The sequence below is a fragment of the Thalassophryne amazonica genome, chromosome 15 (genome assembly GCF_902500255.1).
Source record: "Thalassophryne amazonica chromosome 15, fThaAma1.1, whole genome shotgun sequence".
Lineage (NCBI taxonomy): Eukaryota > Metazoa > Chordata > Actinopteri > Batrachoidiformes > Batrachoididae > Thalassophryne > Thalassophryne amazonica.
The window spans coordinates 15,677,755-15,703,505 of record NC_047117.1 but is presented as its reverse complement, the minus strand read 5'-3'; the positions used below and the strand labels follow the sequence as shown (position 1 = coordinate 15,703,505).

General features: G+C 45.5%; 2 protein-coding genes across 3 annotated transcripts in view; one reads left to right on the top strand and one right to left on the bottom strand.

Moving 5' to 3' along the window:
• The window catches only part of slc5a10 (solute carrier family 5 member 10), a 69,009-nt gene extending 52,710 nt beyond the window's left edge, over positions 1-16,299 (top strand). Inside the window, exons 13-15 of the mRNA XM_034187477.1 lie at positions 12,411-12,626; positions 13,860-13,953; positions 14,910-16,299. Of these exons, the coding sequence (XP_034043368.1) occupies positions 12,411-12,626; positions 13,860-13,953; positions 14,910-15,103 (504 nt within the window). The 3' untranslated portion in view covers positions 15,104-16,299. The remainder of the gene's footprint in view (positions 1-12,410; positions 12,627-13,859; positions 13,954-14,909) is intronic.
• A 335-nt stretch (positions 16,300-16,634) lies between these two features.
• Positions 16,635-25,442, bottom strand: LOC117525589 (GRB2-related adapter protein-like). 2 transcript variants are annotated; one of them, XM_034187476.1, is made up of 5 exons: positions 24,866-25,442; positions 24,680-24,777; positions 22,448-22,567; positions 18,310-18,637; positions 16,635-18,247 (listed from the first exon to the last, which is right to left on the bottom strand). In XM_034187476.1, exons 1-5 carry the CDS (start codon positions 24,941-24,943, stop codon positions 18,068-18,070), a joined length of 804 nt encoding a protein of 267 aa, XP_034043367.1. In that variant the 5' UTR covers positions 24,944-25,442; the 3' UTR covers positions 16,635-18,067. The 2 variants fall into 2 exon arrangements, with proteins under 2 accessions (XP_034043367.1, XP_034043366.1); XM_034187475.1 differs by having other exon boundaries at positions 18,330-18,637; positions 24,866-25,440.
• Between the last annotated feature and the right edge of the window lie 309 nt (positions 25,443-25,751).

The following is a 25,751-nucleotide window of genomic DNA, read 5'->3' as shown; positions in this document are numbered from 1 at the left end:
ATGATCCATCCTTCTTGAAAACAATGACGACAGGACTGTACCATTCTGAGGTTGAAGGCTCGATGACTTCAAGCTCCAGCATGGACTTGATTTCTTGCCGAAGCTGAGCCACCAGCTGCTGAGGAACACGGTAGGGTCGTTTTCTGACAGGATTCTGGTCTTTCAGTCGAATCACGTGCTCGATCACAGTAGTCCTCCCAGGTTCAGCAACAGACAGCGAGGGCATATCCCAAAAGATCTGCAGGAGGTCGTCAGCTTGGTCTGCAGAGAGGTATGTGATGAGGGATTCTGAGGGTTTGGTGACTACTGGAACACCGGGGTTCTCCTCTTTCTCCACTTCCACTTGTCTCATCATCAGCACTGCCTCAGAAACCACGGCAGGAGATTCCTTCCAGGCCTTCAGGAGATTTACATGGTACGTTTGTCGGGGCTTCCTCTTATCTGGCTGGTTAATCTCACAGGTAACAGGACCCATTCACCTGGTGATCGTGTATGGGCCTTGCCACTTTGCCAGTAACTTGCTGTTAGTTGAGGGGAGCAACAGAAGAACCTTTTGTCCTGGTTCAAAATCTTTGTGTCGGGCCTGCTGGTCATACCAGGTTTTCTGCCTTCTTTGCGTCTCTTTCAGATTCTCCTCAGCCTCATCCCTAGCTGGAGAGCCAGTCTCTCATCTGCAAGACAAACTGGACAATCCTCTGCTCGCCTGGCTTCGTTTCTGAGACAGTCCATGTTTTACCCAACAAATCCAGGGGTCCTTGAACGTCCCAGCCATATAGGAGTTCGAATGGCGAAAAACCAGTGGATGACTGTGGTACCTCTCGATAGGCGAAGAGAACAAATGGCAGCCATCGGTCCCAGTCCTTTCCTGTGTCACATACAAACTTCTGAAGCATCCTCTTCAGGGTCTGGTTAAATCTTTCGACAAGACCATCAGTTTGTGGGTGATACGGTGTGGTACGCAGAGCAGTGATCCCCAGCTGCTTGTGAAACAACTGTAACAGACGAGAAGTGAAATTAGTCCCTTGATCGGTCAGGATTTCGTCTGGGATATCAACCCTGGAAAACAATTGAACAAGTGAACAGAGGACAGCAGGGGTGGTGATTGTGCGGAGTGGGAAGGCCTCAGGGTACCTGGTGGCATAGTCACAGACTACCAAGATGTACTGGTGACCCCGAGCGCTCTTGACAAGGGGGCCAACAATGTCCATGGCTATTCTGCGAAAAGGTGTGGAAATGACAGGTAGTGGATGGAGGGGAGCTCTCTCTGATTTATGGTTTGGAGCAGTCTTTTGGCAAGTGGGGCATGTAGTGCAATATGTTTGTATGTCTTTTATGTCTTTATACATACCGGGCCAATAGAAATGAGCACTGACGTGCAAGTAGGTCTTGTGGCGGTCAAAATGCCCGGCCCACGGGAGTGTGTGCGCGACACGCAGGACCAACTGCCTACAAGGTGCAGGGACAACTAGACATTTCTGGGCATTGTCACAAATGTACAAAATACCACCACTAACAATAAATTGCTCTTTACCTGTTACATTAGCATTAGCATTACCTTCAACTTTATCAAAACAGGTTTTTAGAGATGCATCCTGCCTCTGTAGCTCGGCAATATTTTCAGGCATACTCCACACTTCATCCACATTTAAACTCTTTCCACCCTGGTCACTTGGCATTAGCTGTTTCTCAAACCTCCGTTGGTGCTTTGATTTTCTAGGCCCCTTGGTTCCCCCCTCACACAGACCATCATCTAGGTCAGGCAGGGGTTCAACGCCAGTCTGAGACCTAGTAACAAAAGGACAGGAGACATTACTGGGCACATCCAACACATTATCATCACATACAGTAGTACATTCCGCTCCCCGCAAGAGGTCCAAAAGCACAGGTAAGTCAGTTCCCAGGACAAGGTCAACAGGTAAGTTCTTCACCACGGCAAAAGTCAAAAGGTAAGGTTGATAGTCAATAGTCACAGTAACCTCAGCCTTAGGATAAGCATGACTATCACCATGGACACACACAATGTCAGTTTTTAAGCCATAGTCAATTGAGTTAACGGCTACATAGTCTTGCTTTTACCAGCGAAGTGAAACTCCCACTGTCCAAGAGAGCAGTCACTTGCTGGCCATTCAGAGTCACAGTTTTTAAGGTACGCTCCTTCAAGCCCTGAGCGCACTGGTCCCCTTCCCCACGAGGTGCATAACAGGCCCCAGTCAGCTTGTCTTTGTGCTCTGGACACACAGAGGCCTTGTGACCCTGCTGCTGACAGTAATAGCAAACAAGGGGCTTACCATTTGCTGACTGGGTGTTAGCAGAGCTGGGTGTACCTCCAGAGTCGTGGTTGGTCTCTTTACTATGACGAGAAGATGCCGGGTGTTGAGATGAACGGGGTGCAGAGACAGTGAAGCGCGGAGGTCCTCCTCGACGAGCGTTCTGGTACTGCAATGCCAGCATCGCTGCCGTCAGGCCGTCTTTAGGCTCGAGGCTCGTGTTCTCTGACCCAAGTGCGAACATCAGGCGGCAGGACACGAAGAAGCTGCTCCAAAATTATGAGTTCCCCGATTTGCTCCTTGGTGAGCTGATCCGGATGAACCCACCTTCGATAGAGGCTCTTCAGTTGATGGTACGTTTCTATGGGTGTCTCCCCAGGTGGTACAGTGGGACACCGGAACCGCTGTCTGTATGTTTCAGGGGAAATGTCAAATTTAATCAACAAGGCAGCTTTTAGATCCTCGTAAGAGTGCGCCTCCTCCTCATCCATGGCTGTATATGCTTCCAGGGCCTTCCCGGATAGAAGCGGCACAAGACGGCAGGCCCACTCAGTCTCTGGCCATTTCCACGTTTTAGCAATTCTCTCAAATCGTAACAAATAGTTCTCAATGTCCTCTCCAGTCTGGTAAGGAGGTATCTTTGGCTCAACCGCATAAGGTCTCCCCTCCATAGGTGGCACCGTATCCAGACCACTGGGGTTGTCCTCTGGCGGCCAAAACAGGGTCATTGACTCACCCTGAGGTTGCCTGGGAGCAGCAGGGGTAGGTAGTGTGGAACATGGACTCGGAGTGACCATGCTTGGACCCTCAACTCCAGTTTTAGATCCGGCAATGGAAGATGAGTGCAGACTCACACGGAGGTTGTGAATCTCATTTAGCAAACCCTTCTCTCTCTCCTTCTGACCTGCCACAAAGTCCTTTATTAAGCTCAGGAGCTCACCCATCGGTTTCGCAGCAGCTCTCCCCTCCTGGAGCGAGCCTCCTGCCTCCTCCTCAGAAGCATACTCCTCTTCAAATTTTCTTTGGGAACAAAGTCCTTTTCTCTTCCTTCGGCTAGCCATCCCACTTCTGACACCACATGTGACGGGGTTCTTGTACAGGATGATAAATGATGGCAAAAGTTGCAGGATGTTTTAAGGTGTTTTCAATTTCCCAAAAACCAAAGTGGAGTGCTATACAAACAAACAGTGAACAATTATTTACAATATTTACAACCAACAGAGAAATAACAATAAACAAAAGGATCATAGTTACCTTCTCTGTAACACGACCAGGCCATGAGCCAGGGAGACTGGCGCCCCTTTATACCCCTAGGCCGCTCCCACAAACCAATTAACCAAAAAAATACAGTTTTCTGCAATCAAACTGCAAGTTTCAGAAATACAAAAATACAAAAAAAAAAAAACAAAATCATCAAATTAATACTTTATTATTTTGCCTTGTCCCCTTACCTGTAAGAAACTCAGGAGAAATGATAAAAGCAGATTTTTGAAAAAACGGCCCTTAATGATGCCATCAGCGGAAGTGGGACTTCACGATTAGTCGCGCAAGATTGATGCACCGCTGAACATGGGCATTCAGTTTGAAACATTGGCCTATTCTTCTTCCGAGATGGCTGGCCAAGCTAATTGTTGCTACTTTAGTGAATGACTATGACCCTTCTCGTGTTTATTCACCTCTATGCGTTTTCCCAATAGTTGCTAGATTGTTAGCTGAACAGAGCATATCATGTTTCACCTCATCGCCTTATGATGTGCCCAGTGTTCAGGAGGCAAACTGCCTGTGCGATCAACCACATCTTTTTATTTTCAATCATTCCTCCTGCAGTAACCATCCAGCAGGAAGCAGACACATCTATCCGATATTACATAGGCAAAACAAAGTTGCTCTTTTGAGTTATCTGGCGCATCAAAGTTCACCAGATACAATATGGTTTGTGCTTATTATATAGTTTTTGTTTTTTTGGTGAGTTACAAGATGGCAGTATCTATTGTTTTTGTTATTGTCTACTACCCAAACTGGCTTAGATGGACTAACACACTCATGTACTCATCCACATTTTTGCTGTCCAAGTGCTCCAGTGGGAAAATCTAACATCACACTTAGCTGTGGAATTTACAAATGAGAAAGGTCAGTGACATCATGACATTAGAGGTGTGACTCTTTAAAATGTGTTTGCATAAACACAGGGAGCCTGTCGCTTTAAGAAACTTAATGGCGTTTATTTACAGGGTCAAAGGGCACTAGTCACAGGGTGTGTTAGATGCTGACTCACCTCCTACTGCAGCCTGTGGGTGCGTTCTAAGGCTTACGTTTTTTCTTCTCTCATACGTAAAACACAAGGACTGAGAATCCAGAAAAATATATGATCATTTTTCTCAAATGTGTTTCCTGACATGACAGACGTTTGACATGCAGGCGATGCATTTGGGTCAGTGGTTAGTTTAATGGACAGCTGCTCTCACATATCCCTCACATTTGACAAATGGGAAGTTTGACAGACCTCCAAACATAAAAAACAATCCGCCTCTCTCACTAAAGATAAAAAAAAAATTGTTAACCGTCTGAGCCCCTGAATTGTCACAATTACAAATTTTCATTGAAAACAAGTTTTAACCTGAAAATTCACCTCCAGCAGCCGTTTATCTTTCTATTTACATTTTTTTTTATCTTTAAGTTATTCTTTTAATCTCAGCATGCTTCTGATTATTTACCTTTGATTCTGACCATTCATCTTTGATTTTGCTGAACCTTTATTTAACCTTTAATCCTGATCACTCGTCGTTGGTCCTGAATGCTGAACTTGGACTTGGCTCCTTGATCAATATCACTCCCACTTTTAGCCAGTTGTTGAACTTTCCTCCTGATCTTTGATTCCCACCTACAAAAATTTGATCCTCATCCCTTATCTTTGATCCTTATTGCTGAATCTTTATTATCTATGATCCTGATCACTCACCTTTGATCATGATTGATGAATTTGAATCCTGCTCTTTTATCCAAATCACTCATCGTTAATCTGATTGGTTAACTAAACACCAATCCTTATTACAGGATCAAAGAAACCTCGCTAAGAAGTTATGTTTTTGGCATTAATGGATGTTTACCTTGCTTTTGTTGTGTGGGCTGCTGATGAGGAGGTACTGCTGGCCCACCACCACCAGAGGGCGCCCTGCTTGGAGTGCGGGCTCCAGGCACGAGAGGGCGCCAGACCTAGAAGAAGTGACAGCTGTCATTCATCCCCTGCACCAGCTGTCACTCGTTCATCATCATCACACCATAAAAGCCGGACTGCAACTCCATCTCCTCGCCGAGAAATCGACTACCAATACCAAGGTAATTTCTCTGCTGACTGACACTGTGTGTGTTTAACCTGCACTTCTATTACAGCCGTTTTCCTGGAGTGTTGCCTTGTCTGGAGGATTGGCGTTTGGTGTGACAGCGACGGCTTCGCCTCACACCCCATCTCAGATAAGTGGTTGACCAGGAGCTGCACAAGTGTGTGTGATTTGGAGGTGGAGGTGCTCCCTCCTAACTGTGTTTGGACTGTGAATTACTGAGTGTGCGGACCCACACTCACACATCATATCTCTGCTTTCTGCCAGCAGTACCAGGGTCGACAGCCGAAGACAGAGGCCACCTGGGGACTCGGGACTTGGCGGCTCCGTTGTTCTTCAGACCATTGGTGGTGGAAGCCGTGTGGGACGCGGCTTCTCTCTCGTCAGGGGTCTTCTATCTTCGAGCCTGCCCACACGTCACCTGGTGTTTATTGACTGTGAAGATTATTGTACGTTTCGTTGTGTATTATCACAACATTAAACTGTTACCTTTTGGCTTACTCATTGTCCGTTCATTTGCGCCCCCTGTTGTGGGTCCGTGCTACGACACCTTCCCAGCAGGATTTCTCGGCCATCGTCATGGATTCCGAGGGGCGTCAACCCGAGCTTGAACGGCCAATGGAAGAGCCAGGAGCGCAGGCGTCAGCGGGAGGCGTGTTGAGTGAGCTGCAGCAGATCTTAACCGCCTTCACGGCTCGGTTAGATTTAGTGACCGAGCGGAATGTCCTCCTTAATCGGAGGGTGGAGGCTCTCACCGCCAGGGTGGAAGCGCGCGATCAGGGCGCTGTTGCAGCCACTCCTCTGGCCGGTCCTGGGCCTGTATCAGACGTTCCACTGGTCGTTCAACGAACCCCCCCCACCGTCCCCTGAAGCATACATAAGCCCTCCGGAACCGTACGGGGGCTGTGTTGAGACGTGCGCAGACTTCCTCATGCAGTGTTCGCTCGTCTTTTCACAGCGCCCTGTCATGTACGCGTCAGACGCTAGCCGGGTGGCTTATGTTATTAATCTGCTTCGAGGAGAGGCGCGCACCTGGGCTACGGCGCTTTGGGAGCAGAATTCACGGCTCCTAACGTCTTATACTGGGTTTGTACGGGAGTTCAAACAAGTGTTTGATCATCCCAACAGAGGCGAGACCGCTTCGAACGTGCTGCTGTCTATGAGGCAGGGGCGCCGTAGCGCAGCCGAGTATGCAGTCGACTTCCGCATCGCGGCAGCGAGGTCCGGCTGGAATAACGTTGCGCTCCGCGCCGCCTTTGTAAATGGACTGTCCTCGGTCCTTAAGGAGCACCTACTGGCTAAGGAGGAACCGTGGGATGTTGACGGGCTTGTCGATTTAGTTATACGCTTAGACAACCGTTTAAACGAGCATCGTCGGGAGCAGGCCGGGGGGCATGACCGGGCACGAGCTGTCCCTCCCCCTTCCGGTTCCGACAAAGTGACGTCGTCCCCACGCTTCACTGCCAGAGAGCTCCGTGTGGCTACAGCTCCCCCTGCTGAGGAGGCTATGGACACGAGCAGGGCCAAAGTAAAAACAAATGTTAGACAAAGGAGGCTGGCCCGCGGGGAGTGTTTTGTCTGCGGCTCTTGTGAGCACATGCAGAAAGACTGCCCTAAACGGTCAAACTACAACGCCCGTCCTTAGAAACTGGGCTAAGGGTGGGCCATAACACACACGCGGGAAAACCCCGCAAATCTGCACGAATCCCAGTAACAATCCTTTGTGGGGATTTAACCCTTCACGCCCCAGCACTGGTAGACACGGGGTCGGAAGGGAATCTGCTGGACAGCAGATGGGCAAAGGAAGTAGGGCTCCCCCTGGTGGCTCTGCCGGCACCATTGCAGGTGCGAGCACTAGATGGCACCCTGCTTCCATTAATCACACATCAGACACAACCAGTGACTTTGGTTGTGTCTGGGAATCACAGGGAGGAGATAGTGTTCCATGTAACACCATCTACCTCCCGAGTGATTTTGGGCTTTCCATGGATGGTGAAGCACAATCCCCGGATAGATTGGCCGTCCGGGGTTGTGACGCAGTGGAGCGAAACCTGCCACCGGGAGTGTTTAGGATCCTCGGTTCCTCCTGGCACTACAGCTAATGAGGAGGTCAAAGTTCCCCCCAATCTATCGGCGGTGCCAAAGGAGTACCATGATCTTGCTGACGTTTTCAGCAAAGATCTGGCGCTCACTCTTCCCCCGCACTGACCGTATGATTGTGCCATCGATTTGGTCCCAGGCGCTGAGTACCCGTCCAGTAGGTTGTACAACCTCTCACGTCCGGAACGCGAATCAATGGAGACCTACATCCGGGACTCCTTAGCTGCCGGGCTGATCCGGAACTCCACCTCCCCGATGGGTGCTGGTTTCTTTTTTGTGGGTAAAAAAGACGGCGGACTCCGTCCATGCATTGATTACAGAGGGCTGAACGAGATCACGGTTCGCAACCGATACCCGTTACCTCTGTTGGATTCAGTGTTCACGCCCCTGCATGGAGCCCAAATTTTTACGAAATTGGATCTTAGAAACGCGTACCACCTGGTTCGGATCCGGAAGGGAGATGAATGGAAGACGGCATTCAACACCCCGTTAGGTCATTTTGAGTACCTGGTCATGCCGTTCGGCCTCACTAACGCCCCCGCGACATTCCAAGCTTTGGTAAATGACATCTTGCGGGACTTCCTGCATCGGTTCGTCTTCGTATATCTGGACGATATACTCATCTTTTCCCCGGACCCTGAGACTCATGTCCAGCATGTACGTCAGGTCCTACAGCGGTTGTTGGAGAACCGGCTGTTTGTGAAGGGCGAGAAGTGCGAGTTCCACCGCACCTCTTTGTCCTTCCTGGGGTTCATCATCTCCTCCAACTCCGTTGCCCCTGATCTGGCTAAGGTTGCGGTGGTGAGAGATTGGCCCCAACCAACAAGCCGCAGGAAACTACAGCAGTTCCTCGGCTTTGCAAATTTTTACAGGAGGTTCATTAAAGGTTACAGTCAGGTAGTTAGCCCCCGACTGCCCTGACCTCCACCAAGGTCCCCTTCGCCTGGTCGGATCGGTGCGAAGCCGCGTTCCAGGAGTTGAAACGCCGGTTCTCGACTGCACCAGTTCTGGTGCAGCCTGATCCTGATCGCCAGTACATAGTAGAGGTGGACGCCTCTGACTCAGGGATAGGAGCCGTGCTGTCCCAGAGCGTGGAGGCTGATAAAGTTCTCCATCCTTGTGCCTTTTATTCCCGCAGGTTGACCCCAGCTGAACGGAACTATGACGTCGGCAATCGGGAGCTCCTCGCGGTGAAGGAGGCTCTTGAAGAGTGGAGACACCTGCTGGAGGGGGCATCGTTGCCCTTCACGGTTTTCACGGACCATCGGAACCTGGAGTACATCCGGACCGGCAAGCCCGCTGGTCTCTGTTCTTCGGGCGCTTTGACTTCCAGATCACGTACCGCCCCGGGACCAAGAACCAAAAATCAGATGCATTGTCCCGGGTGCACGAAGAAGAAGCCAAAGCGGGGCTGTCGAACCCCACCGAGACCATCATCCCCGAGTCCACTGTCGTGGCCACCCTCACCTGGGACGTGGAGAAGACCGTCCGGGAGGCCCTGACAAGGAGCCCGGACCCAGGGACTGGCCCCAAGAACAGACTGTACGTCCCACCAGAAGCTAGAGCTGCCGTATTGGACTTCTGTCACGGGTCCAAGCTCTCCTGTCATCCCGGAGTGCGTAGGACCATGGCAGTAGTCCAGCAGCGCTTCTGGTGGGCGTCCCTGGAAACCGACGTCCGGGACTACGTCCAGGCCTGTACCATCTGCGCCAGGGGCAAGGCAGACCATCGGAGGACGACGGGACTCCTCCAACCCTACCAGTGCCTCATCGCCCCTGGTCTCACATTGGCCTGGATTTCATCACGGGCCTCCCGCCGTCCCAGGGCAACACCGTGATTCTCACGATAGTGGACCGGTTCTCCAAGGCGGCCCACTTCGTGGCCCTCCCGAAGCTCCCGACGGCCCAGGAGACGGCAGACCTCCTGGTCCACCACGTCATGCGGCTGCATGGGATACCATCGGACATCGTTTCAGATCGTGGTCCCCAGTTCTCTTCACAGGTGTGGAAGAGTTTCTGCAAGGAGCTGGGGGCCACCGTGAGTCTCTCGTCCGGGTACTACCCCCAGACAAACGGCCAGGCAGAGCGGGCCAACCAGGAGTTGGAGCAGGCCCTTCGATGTGTCACCTCCGCGCATCCGGCGGCCTGGAGTCACCATCTGGCCTGGATCGAGTATGCCCACAACAGCCAAGTTTCGTCTGCTACCGGCCTCTCCCCTTTTGAGGCATGTTTGGGGTACCAGCCCCCATTGTTCCCGTTGGTGGAGGGAGAGGTCGGTGTGCCCTCAGTCCAGGCCCACCTCAGGAGGTGCCGCCGGGTGTGACGGGCCGCCCGCTCTGCCCTGTTAAAGGCCCGGACGAGGGCCAAGGCCTATGCGGACCGCCGGCGTTCCCCGGCCCCCACATACCAGCCCGGGCAGGAGGTGTGGCTCTCGACCAAGGACATCCCTTTGTGTGTCGACTCCCCAAAGTTGAAAGACAGATTCATTGGACCCTTTAAGATCCTCAAGATCATCAACCCGGCCGCAGTGAAGCTTCAACTCCCGGCTTAACTGCGGATTCACCCTGTCTTTCATGTTTCCCGTCTCAAGCCACACCACACCTCGCCCCTTTGTACTCCGGGACCTACGCCGCCTCCTGCCCGGCTCATTGACGGGGAGCCTGCCTGGACAGTCCGCAGGCTCCTGGACGTCCGTCGTAAGGGCCGGGGTTTCCAATATCTGGTGGACTGGGAGGGGTATGGACCTGAAGAACGCTGCTGGGTGAAGAGGAGCTTCATCCTGGACCCGGCCCTCCTGGCCGAGTTCTACGCAAGACATCCGGACAAGCCTGGTCGGACGCCAGGAGGCGCCTGTTGAGGGGGGGGGGGGTCCTGCTGTGTGGGCCGCTGAAGAGGAGGTACTGCTGGCCCACCACCACCAGAGGCCCTCTCGTGCCTGGAGCCCGCACTCCAAGCAGGGCGCCAGACCTAGAAGAAGTGACAGCTGTCATTCATCCCCTGCACCAGCTGTCACGCGTTCATCATCATCACACCATAAAAGCCGGACTGCAACTCCACCTCCTCGCCGAGAAATCGACTACCAATACCAAGGTAATTTCTCTGCTGACTGACACTGTGTGTGTTTAACCTGCACTTCTATTGCAGCCGTTTTCCTGGAGTGTTGCCTTATCTGGAGGATTGGCGTTTGGTGTGACAGCGACGGCTTCGCCTCACACCCCATCTCAGATAAGTGGTTGACCAGGAGCTGCACGAGTGTGTGTGATTTGGAGGTGGAGGTGCTCCCTCCTGTGTTTGGACTGTGAATTACTGAGTGTGCGGACTCACACTCACACATCATATCTCTGCTTTCTGCCAGCAGTACCAGGGTCGACAGCTGAAGACAGAGGCCACCTGGGGACTCGGGACTTGGCGGCTCCGGTGTTCTTCAGACCGTTGGTGGTGGAAGCCGTGTGGGACGCGGCTTCTCTCTCGTCAGGGGTCTTCTATCTTCGAGCCTGCCCACACGTCACCTGGTGTTTATTGACTGTGAAGATTACTGTACGTTTCGTTGTGTATTATCACAACATTAAATTGTTACCTTTTGGCTTACTCATTGTCCGTTCATTTGCGCCCCCTGTTGTGGGTCCGTGCTACGACACCTTCCCAACAGCTTTGATCCTGTCAACAGAGTCAGGACATATTCTGACCTTTGATCCTGAGCATTAAAATAATCAGTAATCCTGTTTACTGGATCAAAGAAATCAGGATCTGAGATCCATCATGAAATATCAAAGGAAGGATCAAGATCAAAGGAATTGGGGTCAAAGATCAAAAGTCAAAAGCAAAATATACCCCTTGATGAGGCACAAAAAAATGTACCTTCTTTTCTGAAATAAGTTTTTAACAGTTTTAAAAAATTGCTTTAATCAAGATACTCTATTCCTGATTCAGAGGTATTCATTCATGCGTGACTGAATTTAAATGACATCAGTAGATAATTAAAATGTGCTGGATTTCTGAAAGGCACCAAACCACGGTGCCAAACTGGAAAGTCCTGAATAAAGAGTGATGACCGAATCTGAGCCAAGATGCAAGTTGGACAGGAAACAAAATGTCATGAAAACAAAAGCTAAACACAGGATGAGTTCTATCAGTGTGTGTTACATTACAAACTAGATTTACATCCCAGACAAGCTATTTCTGTACAAGTAGTTTGTCAGACTGCTGGTTGTCAGTGGAGAAGGTGAGGAAGCCACCTGATCATCTGCCTGTAGAGGCCGACCAGCCAGGTGTTCTAAATAAAAATAAAATAAAATAACCCACTTAGGCTGATGAAAAAATCAAGTTTAAGAAACAAATCAAAAAGTATAATGGTTGTTGTTTTGGTTTTGAGTTGGAAGTGAAACAAGAAAGAGGAAGAACATACAGTGTGTTTGTGTCTGTGTGTTTGAATAAGGTCATTATTGTCATGTGTGCCTGAGTGGAACCGCACAGATGACATTCTTCAGCAGCTGAACACTAAAAGAGAATGTTGATGTCAGTGCACATGTGACACGAAGATGTCAGATAAACTCGGTGGGAAAGTGAGAGTGTAGTAAAGTCAACACACCCAGGCGTGACCCAGAAAGGCTGCAGAGATCATGTTGACACTGTGAGCAGGAAGGTTCAGAGTATTTATGAGCCACATGATGTGACCTGCACATGTTCATGTGCATTTCTGTGTTCAGGGTGCGTTCTGGGGCCTGATGGTGGGGCTGGTGGTGGGTCTGTGTCGGATGGTGTTGGAGTTTGCCTTCCCCCCTCCTAGATGTGGTGTGGTGGACTCTGCACCCGCAGTGCTGCGCAGCGTGCACTACCTGCACTTTGCCATTCTGCTCTGTGGGCTCACCGCCATTGTGGTCACCACAGTATCACTCCTCACACCGCCGCCGAGCCACGAACAGGTGTGTACACATTGTGCAGAACAACAGGGCAGCGAGCCGACGTGCGAATTTCACTGTTGATACAACTGTGATGGCATTTATCTTTACTGGGTTTGACACAAAAGCAGCTTGCAGTTTGAAACATAGGAGCCAATAGTCTGAGGCCACACCCACTCAAATCATAAAAAAGTCAACAATAAAGTATAAAGAAAACATCACTTGATGCATTAAATGTGACAATCTCATGGTTTCAGCCGTGGACTGCTCAAAGACTCAGATATCTGCATCTTTCAGGTTCTTATTGTCCTATAAATGATGCATGCACAGTCGCACACTAAAAATTCTTTTTGTCAAATTCTGTATTGTTCCAACGCTATGAGCTTGACTTTTCATGTTTTTCCTCATGAGTACTGTCTAAGCTTTAAGAATAAAATCTCCCAATACAGTTGCATTTGATCTTTGTTTTTACTTCTTGCAGACACGGCAAAAGTGGGAAGTAATTGCACCTAGCATGGACAAACATGGCCGACCTATTTGGGCACCATGTGTTTGGGTGCATTCCAGGCAATTTCCTATACAAGTATGACCCACATTGCTGAGTGGCTGGCACAAATATTGAAAAAGCACCAGTTCCGTCTTCTTCTCCCCTTTCTGGGTGCTTTACAGACCTTCTTTCCAGTATGGTGCCGCCAATTGTTCCGAAGATGATACACACTCTTTGTGTACAGCTGTTATGAACTAATGTATGAGCTATATAATCCAGCATTCCACCACAGAGTTAACTAAATGCCTGTCCAATAATACATCTGAAAATATGGCCAATATGAATTATGACTGGAACGTCATACAACTTGACCTTGTGACATTTGTTCCTCATAGTCCAAAGGTGGTCAACACATGGTTATGTGCCAAATTGCTGTGGGGAAGGTCACAAATGTTTGACATTGACCTTTGGATGCCAAGCCTTCCACATCAGACTCAGTTAGATCTCGAAATGAATTAATCCTTTATAAAATGTCAGAAAATAGAAGAAAACAGTCTCAAGCTCAACAGCAGATATTTTAAATCGTTATTGACAGCTATGCTCTCTGTTGTCCAAGTTGGAGAACTTGTCCCTCGAGAAATAACATTAAATAGTAAATGTATTTGCATATCAAAGTAAAACTCTTGAAAAATATCATGACAATTCACATACAGACACAAAAAATGGCTTTTTAGTCTAAGTTCTCTTTCATTTTCTCTTGATTTTTACAGGTACGCAATCTGACTTGGTGGACTCTGACGGAAGAGCCACAAAGAGAAATTCCTTTACAGAGGGGGCCCTCCGTTAGCCACCGTAGCTCCCAGGGTAACAGAAAATATTCAACAAGCATGAAGAATACCACTCATATGTTATTCCCCAAACTGCTCTAAAAACAGCCTGTCATGATTTTCATTAATACTCAGTAGTAGTAGTAGTACATATTCCTTTCACTATGTGCTAGTTAGCTAGCTACTGTGGTCTGCTCTGCTCATAATATTGTTTTTGCTAAACCTGATGTAGCACATTCTCTCATTTTATAAAATTAAACCCGATATAGTTGTATAACTTGTTACAATTTGTAGTAGGTCATAATAGTAGATATTCCATTGACTATGTGCTAGCTAGCTTGCCACCATGGCATGCGCAATTTTGTTATTAGCCATGATATACTGTAGTCTCATTTTATAAAACGCTGCATGATATAATTTTATGTCACATATTTTCTAATGGGTTGTAAGATAATACTGGCTAATACAACTACATTCATGTAATTGTTATCTCATTGGTTAGCATGGAGCTAGCACATGAATGAGCGTTGAGATAATTTGTAAGCAAATGATACTATTGTTAGATATTTCTGTGTATTTATACAGCGACCATGTTCTTAGTATTACAACAAGTACTGGGAAGGTAACAGTATATTTTTTCATTGCACAACATCAGACTATCTTTTAAGTTATTTTACGGAGTAATTTTACCTTGCAGCTGTGTAATGCAACGTATTTACTTATGATTAGCTCCACATTGACAAGACAGTAGCCACTGCACACACAAATATTCAAATACATCACAGACATATTATGGGTATTGCCATACAGATGTTTCTAAACAAAATATGTCCCAGCACCTTTGAAATATTACTTTTGTAATTTTTATGATTTAAACACACAAGATCAGCTATATGAACCTTCAAGATTACTGCATGTTTTCAATACAATTTCACACCAATAATGTCATAGTAAGTGCCTTCTTGTGTGCGTATATGTGTGTGTATAATGTAGGTTCTGAGCCGGCATGGTGGGTCACATGTGGTCAGGGGGCCAGATGGTGTATCTCAACAGTACACCACCAAGAAGAGACGTCATCCCCGAGGATTCCTAGCGTTAGAGAGTGTGTGTTCTGGTCTCGGTTCTGTTGTGTCAATGCACTCCTGCTGGTCAGCATCAACATTTTTCTCTATGCGTACTTTGCCTGAGTGAAGGAGCAGATTTCACATCGCGCCTCATTCTGTCCTGCTCAAGTGTGACCAGCCACCTTCAGCGACAAAGCAAGGACTGACCTGTGCAGATCCAAAGAGGCGAGGACAACAAATGATTGTTTTTATTCAGATTTTCACTTAATACATCTGAAGTCAAGGATTGTGCTTTAAAGCTACAGTCTGTAGGATTTAGCATCATCTAATTGTCAGGTTGCCAACTGCATTTTGCCACCGCTGGTCACGACTTTGTTCCCTTCATGTTTTTATATGTCTGGTGACAGGGTTTCATGCTTCCTTGGCTTCTCTTCCAGTAAGTAATATTTCTGATCCTCCATTTCTATGTGGGCTACCAAACATGTTAGCTTACATTACCAACTAGTAATGCAAGTCTGCTTCAGTCTTCAGGCTGCATTGCATTGTGAAAAGCAGACCAAGTCCTTTTTGGGTTACGGTATCAACATGGCAGTCTCCATGAGGGGGCCTGTTCCCATGTAGATATGAAGTGTTCATTCTAAGCTTTTGAAAACCCATAGATTATTTGTTGCAGGTAATTACAGACTAATGAACATATAGTTATGAATGCAATATTCCATTTCTGCTAAGAAACACCCCTACATCCTACACACTGTAGCTTTAAAAAGTGAAGCCTTGAGATGTAATAGGTGGTGAGTAAAAGCACACTAATTATATAAAATATCCAAACTCATTAGGCCAAAACAACCTGAATATAATTCCTGTGTCTACTCCCAACTTTACCCAGATCCACCTTCAGATTATTTCATATCGCTTCCAGGTCAAGGTCAAACCTCATGTTTTTTTGTTTTTTTTTGTGAAAATCACATTTGTTTTTTGAAAAAAGCTGGTAAACTAAAAACTGATAGCCCCACCACCTCTGAAAAAAAAAAAGCTGTATAACCTCTGCGGCAAAGGTAATGACAAAATACAGTGTGCATCCATCAATGAAATGCTAATGTGCATAGATATACACCTTACTGACAGATGATAGTTTTTTTTTCCCCCAAAATCAGTTGGAGTACATGATTTAAAAAAGTTTGCGACACAAAAATCACCCTTTTTTATACCAACTTGCCTATACTGTTATGTATGTTCTTGTCTATTTACTTTAAATCAAAATTCAAGGAATTATTGTTTCATTCAATTAACTGTTTTAATAAATGGGTGTATAATCATGAGAGATGAGACATTATGAGCTTGACTTATATTGAAATAAAGCATGTGAAGTTTATTCCTTTGAAGACAATTTAAATATCACAACAGAGGTCTCCTCAGAGTGTCATATAGAGTATTACCCATCCCATACAGTGACAATGTCAAAGAAAGAAAGAAAAAAAAAAAAAACAACAGGAAGAGATCTCAGGTTTCAGAACTCCACACAGAAAGGGAAGCGATCTCATCGCCTTTTTGCTATGAGGCAACAGTGTTAACCACTACACCACCATGCTGTCCATATAAGGATTATTGTTAACAGAAATCATCAGTTATACAGCCAGTTTTTTTTTTAGACATGTCTTGGAGTTCATTTACATAAATCATTAAGAAACACAAACATTATGGTTTTGTATGTTAAATCAGACCCTCCAGAAATATGCAGTGCCAGGAATACAACTACTTCAACAAATAATTTAAGCAATACATCTGTATCTCTATTTATATAGATATATACCCGCCCATCTCTTTATATGTCCATGTATATTGGTTTATTTCTCTGTTGAAATCCTGCACATTCCTTGAAGGTGTGGTAAATGTGTCTTACAAGTGAAGGAAGCCACCAAGTCACCTATGACAACCCCGAAGGAGTTAGAAGCTCCTGTGGCTGTGATTGGACAAACTGCACATGGTGTAACTTCTGGCTGTTACGTCACTACTTACACAGCTTCATGTCGAAGTGGAAAAGAGGATTTTCATGCAAGAAAACACATCAAATCTAGGCTTCAGTCTCCCATGTGCCTTCTAGCAAGTTTTAGCTGAAATTTCATTTATTTTTTTATTTTTACAAAAATCCTTCTCTGTGCTTTTGAAACTCAGAAAAGTAAAACTGTGCATGAAAATAGGGTGAGGAATCTGAAGTCCTTGAGACAAATGTGGGGAAAGTGTTATTAAGAAAATTAATGTATTCGTGTACAATTGTAAATTGTTCATCCTTCTGGGGGACCCATAGGGTTTCAGTCGGAAAGTCCAGTTTACCAAACACTCTTCCAAGGATTGTCTCTACCGAATTTCAGAAAAATCCATCGAATGGGTTTTTAAGAAAATCATTGGATGATGCATGAATGTAATATTAGTTAAACCTCTCGAGTCTGATCGATTCATTTAAACTCCATTTTGGTGTTCAGAGGTAAAAAAAAAAAAAAAAAAAAAAAAAATCACTGGCCAAATACATCTGGACCTGACTGTCGACCATGTGTTATTTTAGGGTATTTAATTTCCTTCTGCTCATTATATGCTTGTATTTAAGGTCTTTGTACTTGTGAAGGAGGCTTCTTGTTACAGTTTTGTGGGAGTTCGACTCGTTCTTGTCAGCAGTTTCTGGTGAATGACTGCTTTATATTAAATTATGACACAAGCCCAGACTTTGTTTGAGTGTTATGTGGAGCAGCTTTAAATAGAACTCACCGCCCTCCCCCCCAAAAAGTTTTTTTTCTTAAAATTACAGGCAATAAAATAAGAAAAAGTGTAAATTTTACTTTAAATTGAACTTTCAGCAGGAACATTGTTGATATAAAGAATCTGTCGCCCATTAAAGGCCTTAGTAACCAAATAAAATCACTTTTTATTTTAAATCTGTGCAGTTCTCTCATTTAGTCTACTATAAAGAAGGGGTGGGGCTTAGACGGCATAGCATGTTGGGCGCAAACATGCCCACCTGAAGTTAAGTGCAAGCTGTTGGAAGGACGGACAGTGGTCGGTTAATACAGCTGATCGGTACGAGTTGGTAGGACGTCATTGGTACAGCGGTTGGACGTACTCTGGTGGAAATACTCCCACTCTGCCGTGGCACCGCCCCCTCCAGCTCACCGAACTGGAGCAGTCCAGCAGGTCGATGATGTCACCTCGCCGGAAGTGAAGGTGGGCAGTTTGAGGCGGTGCGTAGTCGCAGAGGGCATGAGCCAGTCGAGGATTCTAAAGAAAAAGTGATGACATCAGTCGGAGGCGTGCGTTTAATAACAGACTATATTACTGACGCCGTTTAACGGTGTCATACCCCCATAACTGGTTTCCAGCAGGCGCAGAGAAGGTTCTTTCTCTTGGTGAGACATGCTGTGGATGTACAGGAGGGACTCCTGACAGCTACTTTTGTAAGGGTTTGGGTAGGGGTTACAACTCGTGTGGGACGTCAGGGGAGGGAGCGTGTCCCAGTGAGCGTCTCTGAGGTAGACCGCTTTCTCCACAGCGATGCTGTGAGTCCTGTAGAAATCCACCAACTGATTCAGGGAGCAGAAGGACTCGTCCCATATGCAGTATTGACTGGCCCCCTCCAGAACCCGAAAGTGTTCCACTTTGTCACCATAGCTGCAACAAGAGGGTGGGACACAAATAAGTAAGACTGATTATGTAGCACCTTTCAAGAGCAACAATTTCAAAGACCTTCACGAACACAAAGGTGACAACATTCAGAACGCAGAAAACTGTAACTATGAGCCTGAGTAGGAGGAGCTCGGACTTCTTTATGAAGGTATCACAGTGTCCAATGGAAGAACAAGTCCCTTCGGCTGCTCCCTTGTTTGCACTCGGGGTCGCCACAGCAAATCCAAGGTGGATCTGCATGTTGAATTGGCACAGGTTTTACGCCAGATGCCCGTCCTGATGCAACTCCACATTACATGGAGAAATGTGGCAGGGGTGGGTTTTGAACCTGGAACCTTCTGCACTGAAACCAAGCACATTAACCACTTGGCCACCACCCCTGCCTGTCTAATGGAAGAACATTCCACAATTTAATATTCTTAAAAGTACCGCCTCCTTTAGCTTTCAAAAACCAACAGGCTCAGACTGCAAAGCCTCAGAAACCTGCTCGTCACATGAGGGCGTAGAAGCTGCAAATTGTAAGAGGTCTTACCACGAAGAGTTCCGAATATGATGACGTGAACTAAAGCCTGAGCTTAACTGGGATCAAGTGTAGGAAAATCAAGATCAGCGTCACACAGGATCTTTTTGAGCGAACCTGGAAGAATTTGTTTTTGTTGCAATCCAGAGATTTATCAAAACAAAAGTACAACAAATGGCAAAAATGTAGACAGAAATTACTTCTCAGTATGCCAGTTGGGACCAACTGTGATTAGACTTGGTAAATGTTCTTGATCTTGGCTTTAACTCCACGACAGGCCCATGTCCTTCAGTTCAGTTCTGCACCAGGTGGACAAGAGTTGGTATTCTAAGGGCGTGTCACAGCATACAGGTTTTTATCTTCAAGAAAGTCATTTGAGATCCTGCTTGACCAGTAGATCCACAGATTCTGCACATGCAGCCATCGTGGGAAGTATCTATCTTACAGTACTGACTTTCATTCCTACTGTTTGGACAGTCACGTGGGTAAAAGTCAAATGCATCAAAGCAGAACTTGCTTTGTTCAGCCTGGTTGTGATGCTTTATTTGCTCCGTTATCAGTACTTATTAGCCTTATGAGATATGAGAAAATGTTGTCGACTACTGTAAATGATCATTGAGGATGATCTAGATGCACCTTTCTACCTGTAGGTTATAGCCAGCAGAGCTGATAATCTGAAGATGTCATGTGGAGAACAGAGTTCCTATCAGATAAACGAGAACCTCGCATACTAGATCAATCAATCAACTTCAATCAACTTTTTTCTTATATAGCGCCAAATCACAACAAACAGTTGCCCCAAGGCGCTCCATATTGCAAGGCAAGGCCATACAATAATTATGAAAAACTAGATGTTGAATCTATTCTAAAATATGTGTGGGAGATGTGATCTAACTGAAGAGGTTTTGTTGTGAGGAGTTGAAATAAAACATGACCCACACCATGCTGTGTGCACAGTCATAGAAAGAGAAACAGCGTCACCCTGAGTTAGACTGTGGAGATCACAACCCTGCACATCTCTGACAGATATTAAATTTATTTCATATCCACAAAACTGAGTTTTGTGGACTTCAAGTACATAAAAATAATGCATTGTGCACGATTTTTGTTTGTAGACTGACATATCTCAATAACTGCTGATCATAGGGCATTAATGTAATTCTTATTTTTTTGTAAAAGAAGTGTCTGTAGGCTCTCACAGAACACTGTCAGAAAGTGAACTATGGCAACACACAAAAACAACATAATACTGTACACAACCTACTCAGAAATTCCAAGTTTCCATTTGGTTCAATGGAACATTTTTCTAGAAAATGACTGCTAATGAATTCCTGTTTTGACCTTTGATCCTGAGTAAAAAAAAACAAAAAAAAAAAACAGCAATTGAAAAATTTACCTGCTTTCTCACTACGTTTTGTCAGTGCAATGAGTTTTTTTAAGCCCTCAAAATTTTCTGCAATCATCACTGAAACAATAAAAATTTGAATTGTAGAGGATGAAGGAACGCTTTTCTGGGTTAAGAAATGTCTGTTTCAATAAAAACACAGGGGTGCTCTTTAAAATGAGCCACTAGGTTAGCATTCAAAAAAAATGAAATAGCTTTTGTGGTTTTTGCGATTGATCTATAATGAAAAACAAGATTAACCAGAAGGGCATTTGAGAGAGTGCATGCCTCTACCAAAGTCCCCACAGGTCCCTTTAATTTAAGATCCAAACAAAACAGGGATAGGGAAGCGTGGGAAGAGCTGCTTAGTCTCCTGCCACTGCGACAGATAAGGGGCTGAAAATGAATGAACAAAATTCCAATTCTTAAACCACTCTAGTGGACCACCCCTGTCTGAAAACGCAGCTTTCTCCTCCACATCTGGTTCATTATTAACACAAAATCAAGAGATCATCAACACTCATCTTTGAGCCTGATCGCAGCCTTATTCTTGCTTTTGTTTCTGATTTCTGACATATGATACTAATCCTGATGTTTGTTCCTGACAACCTGAACAACTGAGACATTTGATCCTGACAGCTGTCCTGTGATCCTGATCCCTAATATTTGATCATGATCTTGGTTGTTGCTCACTCACCTTTGACCCTTGAGCAGTCATCATCTTTGATCACATTCTTGACCTCTGAACCTGAAGGTTTAACTTTGACCCCGGTTGCTTAACATTGATCCGTATCTCTGGCCTTTGAACCCAAACACTGATATTTGATGCTCATCACTAAAATTTATTCCTGATCACTGACATTTAATCCGACCGCTGGGATAGTCTTCGATCATACTATCCCCCCAAGGCCACCCCTGTGACCCTTATATGGAATAACTGGATCTAGAAAATGAATGAATGACATTTAATCCCGACTGCTCCCTTTGAACTGAATCCACAAGAGTTTCATTAAGACTGGTTTTGAAAAATCCTGATAACTGGACACCTGTGGGGACTATACAGGACTTACTACTTTGACTTTTTCAAGTATCAGATCAAATACGGTTACACTGAAGGATGAGAAAAAGATTAAATTTGATGTGTAGAACCTGAACTGAATCAGAACACTTGTTTCTGTGCAATGACATACAGATGAGGATTAGCAGATTTAATGCTGCGTTTACAAAAACTGTAAACATGAACTGTGACCGATCACCGTGACAGTTACGTGAATAATTCCCATTGCTCACTCGCTCTCTTCCTGACAGAATTCTGTGAGTGTGTGATGTGTGTCACTTACGTAAGGTACCTGTGTTTTGTTATGTAACGCCCTGATTACTGAACACATTTCATTTATTCTCTACGATTAAACGTGCCTCACGTCACGCCGGTGACCCAAATCACAACTCTCAACACAGACACACAGATATTTTTAGTGCAGCAAAGAACAAATTAAAATAGTCTGATTCCACACTTCAGTGAAAATGACAGGCACAGGAAAAAAAAAAGTGTTAATGTGCTCAGTGGGATGGAAAACAAACGCTCCAGCACACACATAATAAAAGACAAAGCCACTGCATATTCATGCTACGGCTCAACAAAAATCCATTGCAAAAATGGAACAGTGAGGCTGCAGACTGCTGTGATAAAACTCACACTGGGAGGCTTGTTTTTTTTTTTTTTGGGTGGGTGGGTATGTGTGTGTGGGGGGGGTGTCATCACTTCAAGCAGCAGATGCTCAACTCTGATCAAGCAGCTGCTGTCAGCAAAACAGATTAAACTCATGTAATCTCCATCCATCCTGCTACATGAATATCTACTGAGAGACTAATATGTGATGCGTTCACTGACCTCACAGAGAGTGAGAACTCTCCAGGTGCTGATTCGCTCTCTCGAATTAGAAACACACCGCTGGCCTGCCGACGCAGACGCTGCTCAGCCTCCTGTCTGGACACACTCCCTGCAAACCACCTTAAAAAAGAAGAAAAAAAGTGCTATTTGACACTCATAATCAAAGAAAGCAATTGCTTCAGAAAAGGATTCATTGCTTTGAAATGCTTCAAATATGAAGCAAAAATAAAAAAAATGAGTCAGTGTTGTGAAATAAAATGGGCGGTATGGTGGTTTAGTGGTTAGCACTGTTACTTCACAGACAGAGGGATCGTGGAATCGCTTCCCACCTGGTCCTTTCTAGGTGGAGTTTGCATGTTCTCACCATGTTTGTGTGGGTTCCCTTTGGGTGCTCCAGCATCCTCCCCCTTCCAAAGACAAAATGTTTTACTCTAAATTGACCATAGTTGTGAATGTGTTTATCTATAATGGGCGCTCTAACACACCGGCGGCCTGTCCAGGGTGTACCTCGTCTCTCACCCAGTGACTGCAACCCTGTGAGTCTTAATTGGAATAACCAAGTATAGAAAATGAAAAAGTGTTTCATCAAGTAACCAGGAAATATTAGAAAATAGTTTTAGTGACACCTAGTGGACAGTGAGCATCTTGAACCCATTAATTTAAAATACGATGCTAAAACACCCTCAGCAGTATGACTATGTAATCAGTGAAAGAGTGTTTAGACAAAATGTGACCTTTTGACCCCTTAGAATAGGTGATGGTCAGCCATCTTTGAACTTGTCCAAGGTCTGTGTCCCAAGAATGTTCCCTGTGAATTTGAAGGGAGTAATGGGACTTAATTTAAGCTGAGCACAGACAGACGGATGGATGGAAAATCTTCGCAATACCCGATGGCCATATTTTGGCTTTGGGTAAAAATTATTTGGAGTTTAAGATAAAATAAAGTAATTTCTGTAGAAAATTAAGAAAAAAAAGTGAAGCACTGTCACGGTAACACTTAGGAGACATTGTTCCACCTGCACCCCTGCTTCAGGAAAACGGAAAAAACAAAACAAAACAAAAAGTCATCAGATGACCTGTCCCCCTGGCCACCACAAATCAGTAATACAAAGTGTCGGGGAGTCACCCAGGTACATGTTTGTGCTAAATATGAATGAAATTGGTCAACTGGTTCTTGAGATTTCACGCTAACAAGGGTGGCAATAATATCTTGAATGTCTTGCTGTGAACTTGAAATCGACCCCAAGCTCAGATGTAGTCGACTGGTGTTGGGGGATCACACAAGTACACCTTTATGCTAAATGTGAATTAAATTGGTCAACTGGTTCTTGAGATATCGTGATAACAAGCGAAATCGGACGGACAGACAAACAGGCATGCTGACCACTATATTAACCCCCCCCCCCCACACACACACACATTTCATACCAGGGGGATAAACAGTCACTATATGAAAATGCTTAGATCCTGGACAGGATGCTAGTCCATTAGAGGGCCACAGACAGACACACACTTTATCACAATCATGTTAACATGTAGGTTACAGTTCTGTTTCATCCATTCATCCATTTTCTATACCCGCCTACTCCAATTACAGGTCACGAGGGGGCTGGAGCCTATCCCAGGGGTCAAAGGGCATGAGGCGGTGTACACCCTGGACAGGACGCCAGCCTATCGCAGGGCCACAGAGACAAAGTCATGCACACCCGCACGTACCTTCCCTGTTTCAAAACAATGCAAATGCTAAATGGATAATTTACTCTAGAAAATGTTTTGGCGCTCTGAACATCTCAAAGCAAATAAAAGTGTCAGAAAACAACTCGCTCTTTTGAAAATGTTCAAAGCTCCACGATACTGACACCGAGCAGTGAGAAAATTATTTACTGCTTTCAAGTGCTGAATAAAAATAAAATAAAATCATGAAACAACTGTTTCGGAAAATGATTCATCATTTCAAAAGATTAAATAAATCAATTTATATTAAACAAAAGATTCAAAATGCTCCAAATGCAATAATTCCTACATCGAGTAGAGCAAGATTGCCACCCCCCCCCCCCCCCCAAAAAAAATCTGCTTATGTACTTACTGCCCAGAACTACATCATATAATGCTTTTTGCAGTTATGTAAATGCCATAAAATGAATGAAATGTGCCAGTCTGGTGAAACTGTGCAAGTTTTTTGTTAGAAATGTTGTTGATTTTTAAATAAATAAAGAGAAAAACAAAATTTACGGATGAGGAAGGAGAGAAATGTAGTTTTGTGGCACGTAACCACGTCTCCCGTGGACCTCTGCTGTCACCCAGTACGAATCCTCCTCTGCATCTATCACCTAAAACGCACATCAATGAACCCAGTCACACAAACCGCTGCAAAATGTCACACTTTCATTGCTTTTTACATTTTCAAATCTTGCCTACCTTGATGATGTCCCCTTTGTGAAAGCTGATCTCATCGGATTCTGACGCTGTGAAGGAGAAAAGTGCGGTTGCTTCCATGCTGGACAGACGAGTGGGACAGGAAACCACTTCCAGCTGATGGGTGAGGAGCAAGAAGTGAGGAGAGCGCAGTAGGCTGCTGATGTGCCACTGACATTCTGCTCATTAGTTAATGAGGAGAATCTTCTCTGCGCATGCGTCCTGCTCTTCTGCCGAGTGAAGCCAGCTGCCAAGTGTGAGGACACGTGGAGACTAAAACGGCGCTCTGAACTTTAATGAAGCTCTGCCACCAGGGAAATGTGAGCGTAATGTGCAGTAACCTCCATCTACACTTCCAGTTGATTTAAAGCTGCATCACGTGCCTGCAGCATTGTACCAAAGTTAAAGGGGTCGCACTCTGTGACATCATCTCTGTGACACCTTTTACAGTTAAATACGGTTCATGAGCCTTTATGTTGGATTAGATTAGAAAGAACTTTACTAATCCCTTGGGAAGACTCCCTCAGGCAAACTGAGGTTCCAGCAGCATTGTATAGCAGCACACAGGGTAAGAAGCACACAGAGTATCAGATGTAGAGGTAAAAAACAATTTACAAAATGTAAATACAAATATAAATATCAGAAATACTGCTTGCTACTGGTTTACTGGCTACTACCGTTCCTCTCATTACCGTCCCCTGTCTTCCTGTTAACCCCCCACCACCATGAGAAGTTGTACAGTCTGATGGCCTGAAGTACAAAGGAGTTTTTCAGTCTGTTGGTCCTGCACTTGGCAAGGAGCAGTCTGTGGCTGAAGAGGCTCCTCTGGTTGCTGATGACGGTGTACAGAGGGTGACTGCCATCGTTCATAATGTCCAGCAGTTTGTCC

Coding starts and splice junctions, on each gene's coding strand:
- LOC117525589 (XM_034187476.1), bottom strand. CDS start 24,943: ATGGAAGCAACCGCACTTTTCTCCTTCACAGCGTCAGAATCCGATGAG. Junction 24,778..24,865: donor ACAAAGGGGACATCATCAAG/GTAGGCAAGATT, acceptor TGTGCGTTTTAG/GTGATAGATGCAGAGGAGGA. Junction 18,248..18,309: donor GTATGACACCGTTAAACGGC/GTCAGTAATATA, acceptor CTTTTTCTTTAG/AATCCTCGACTGGCTCATGC.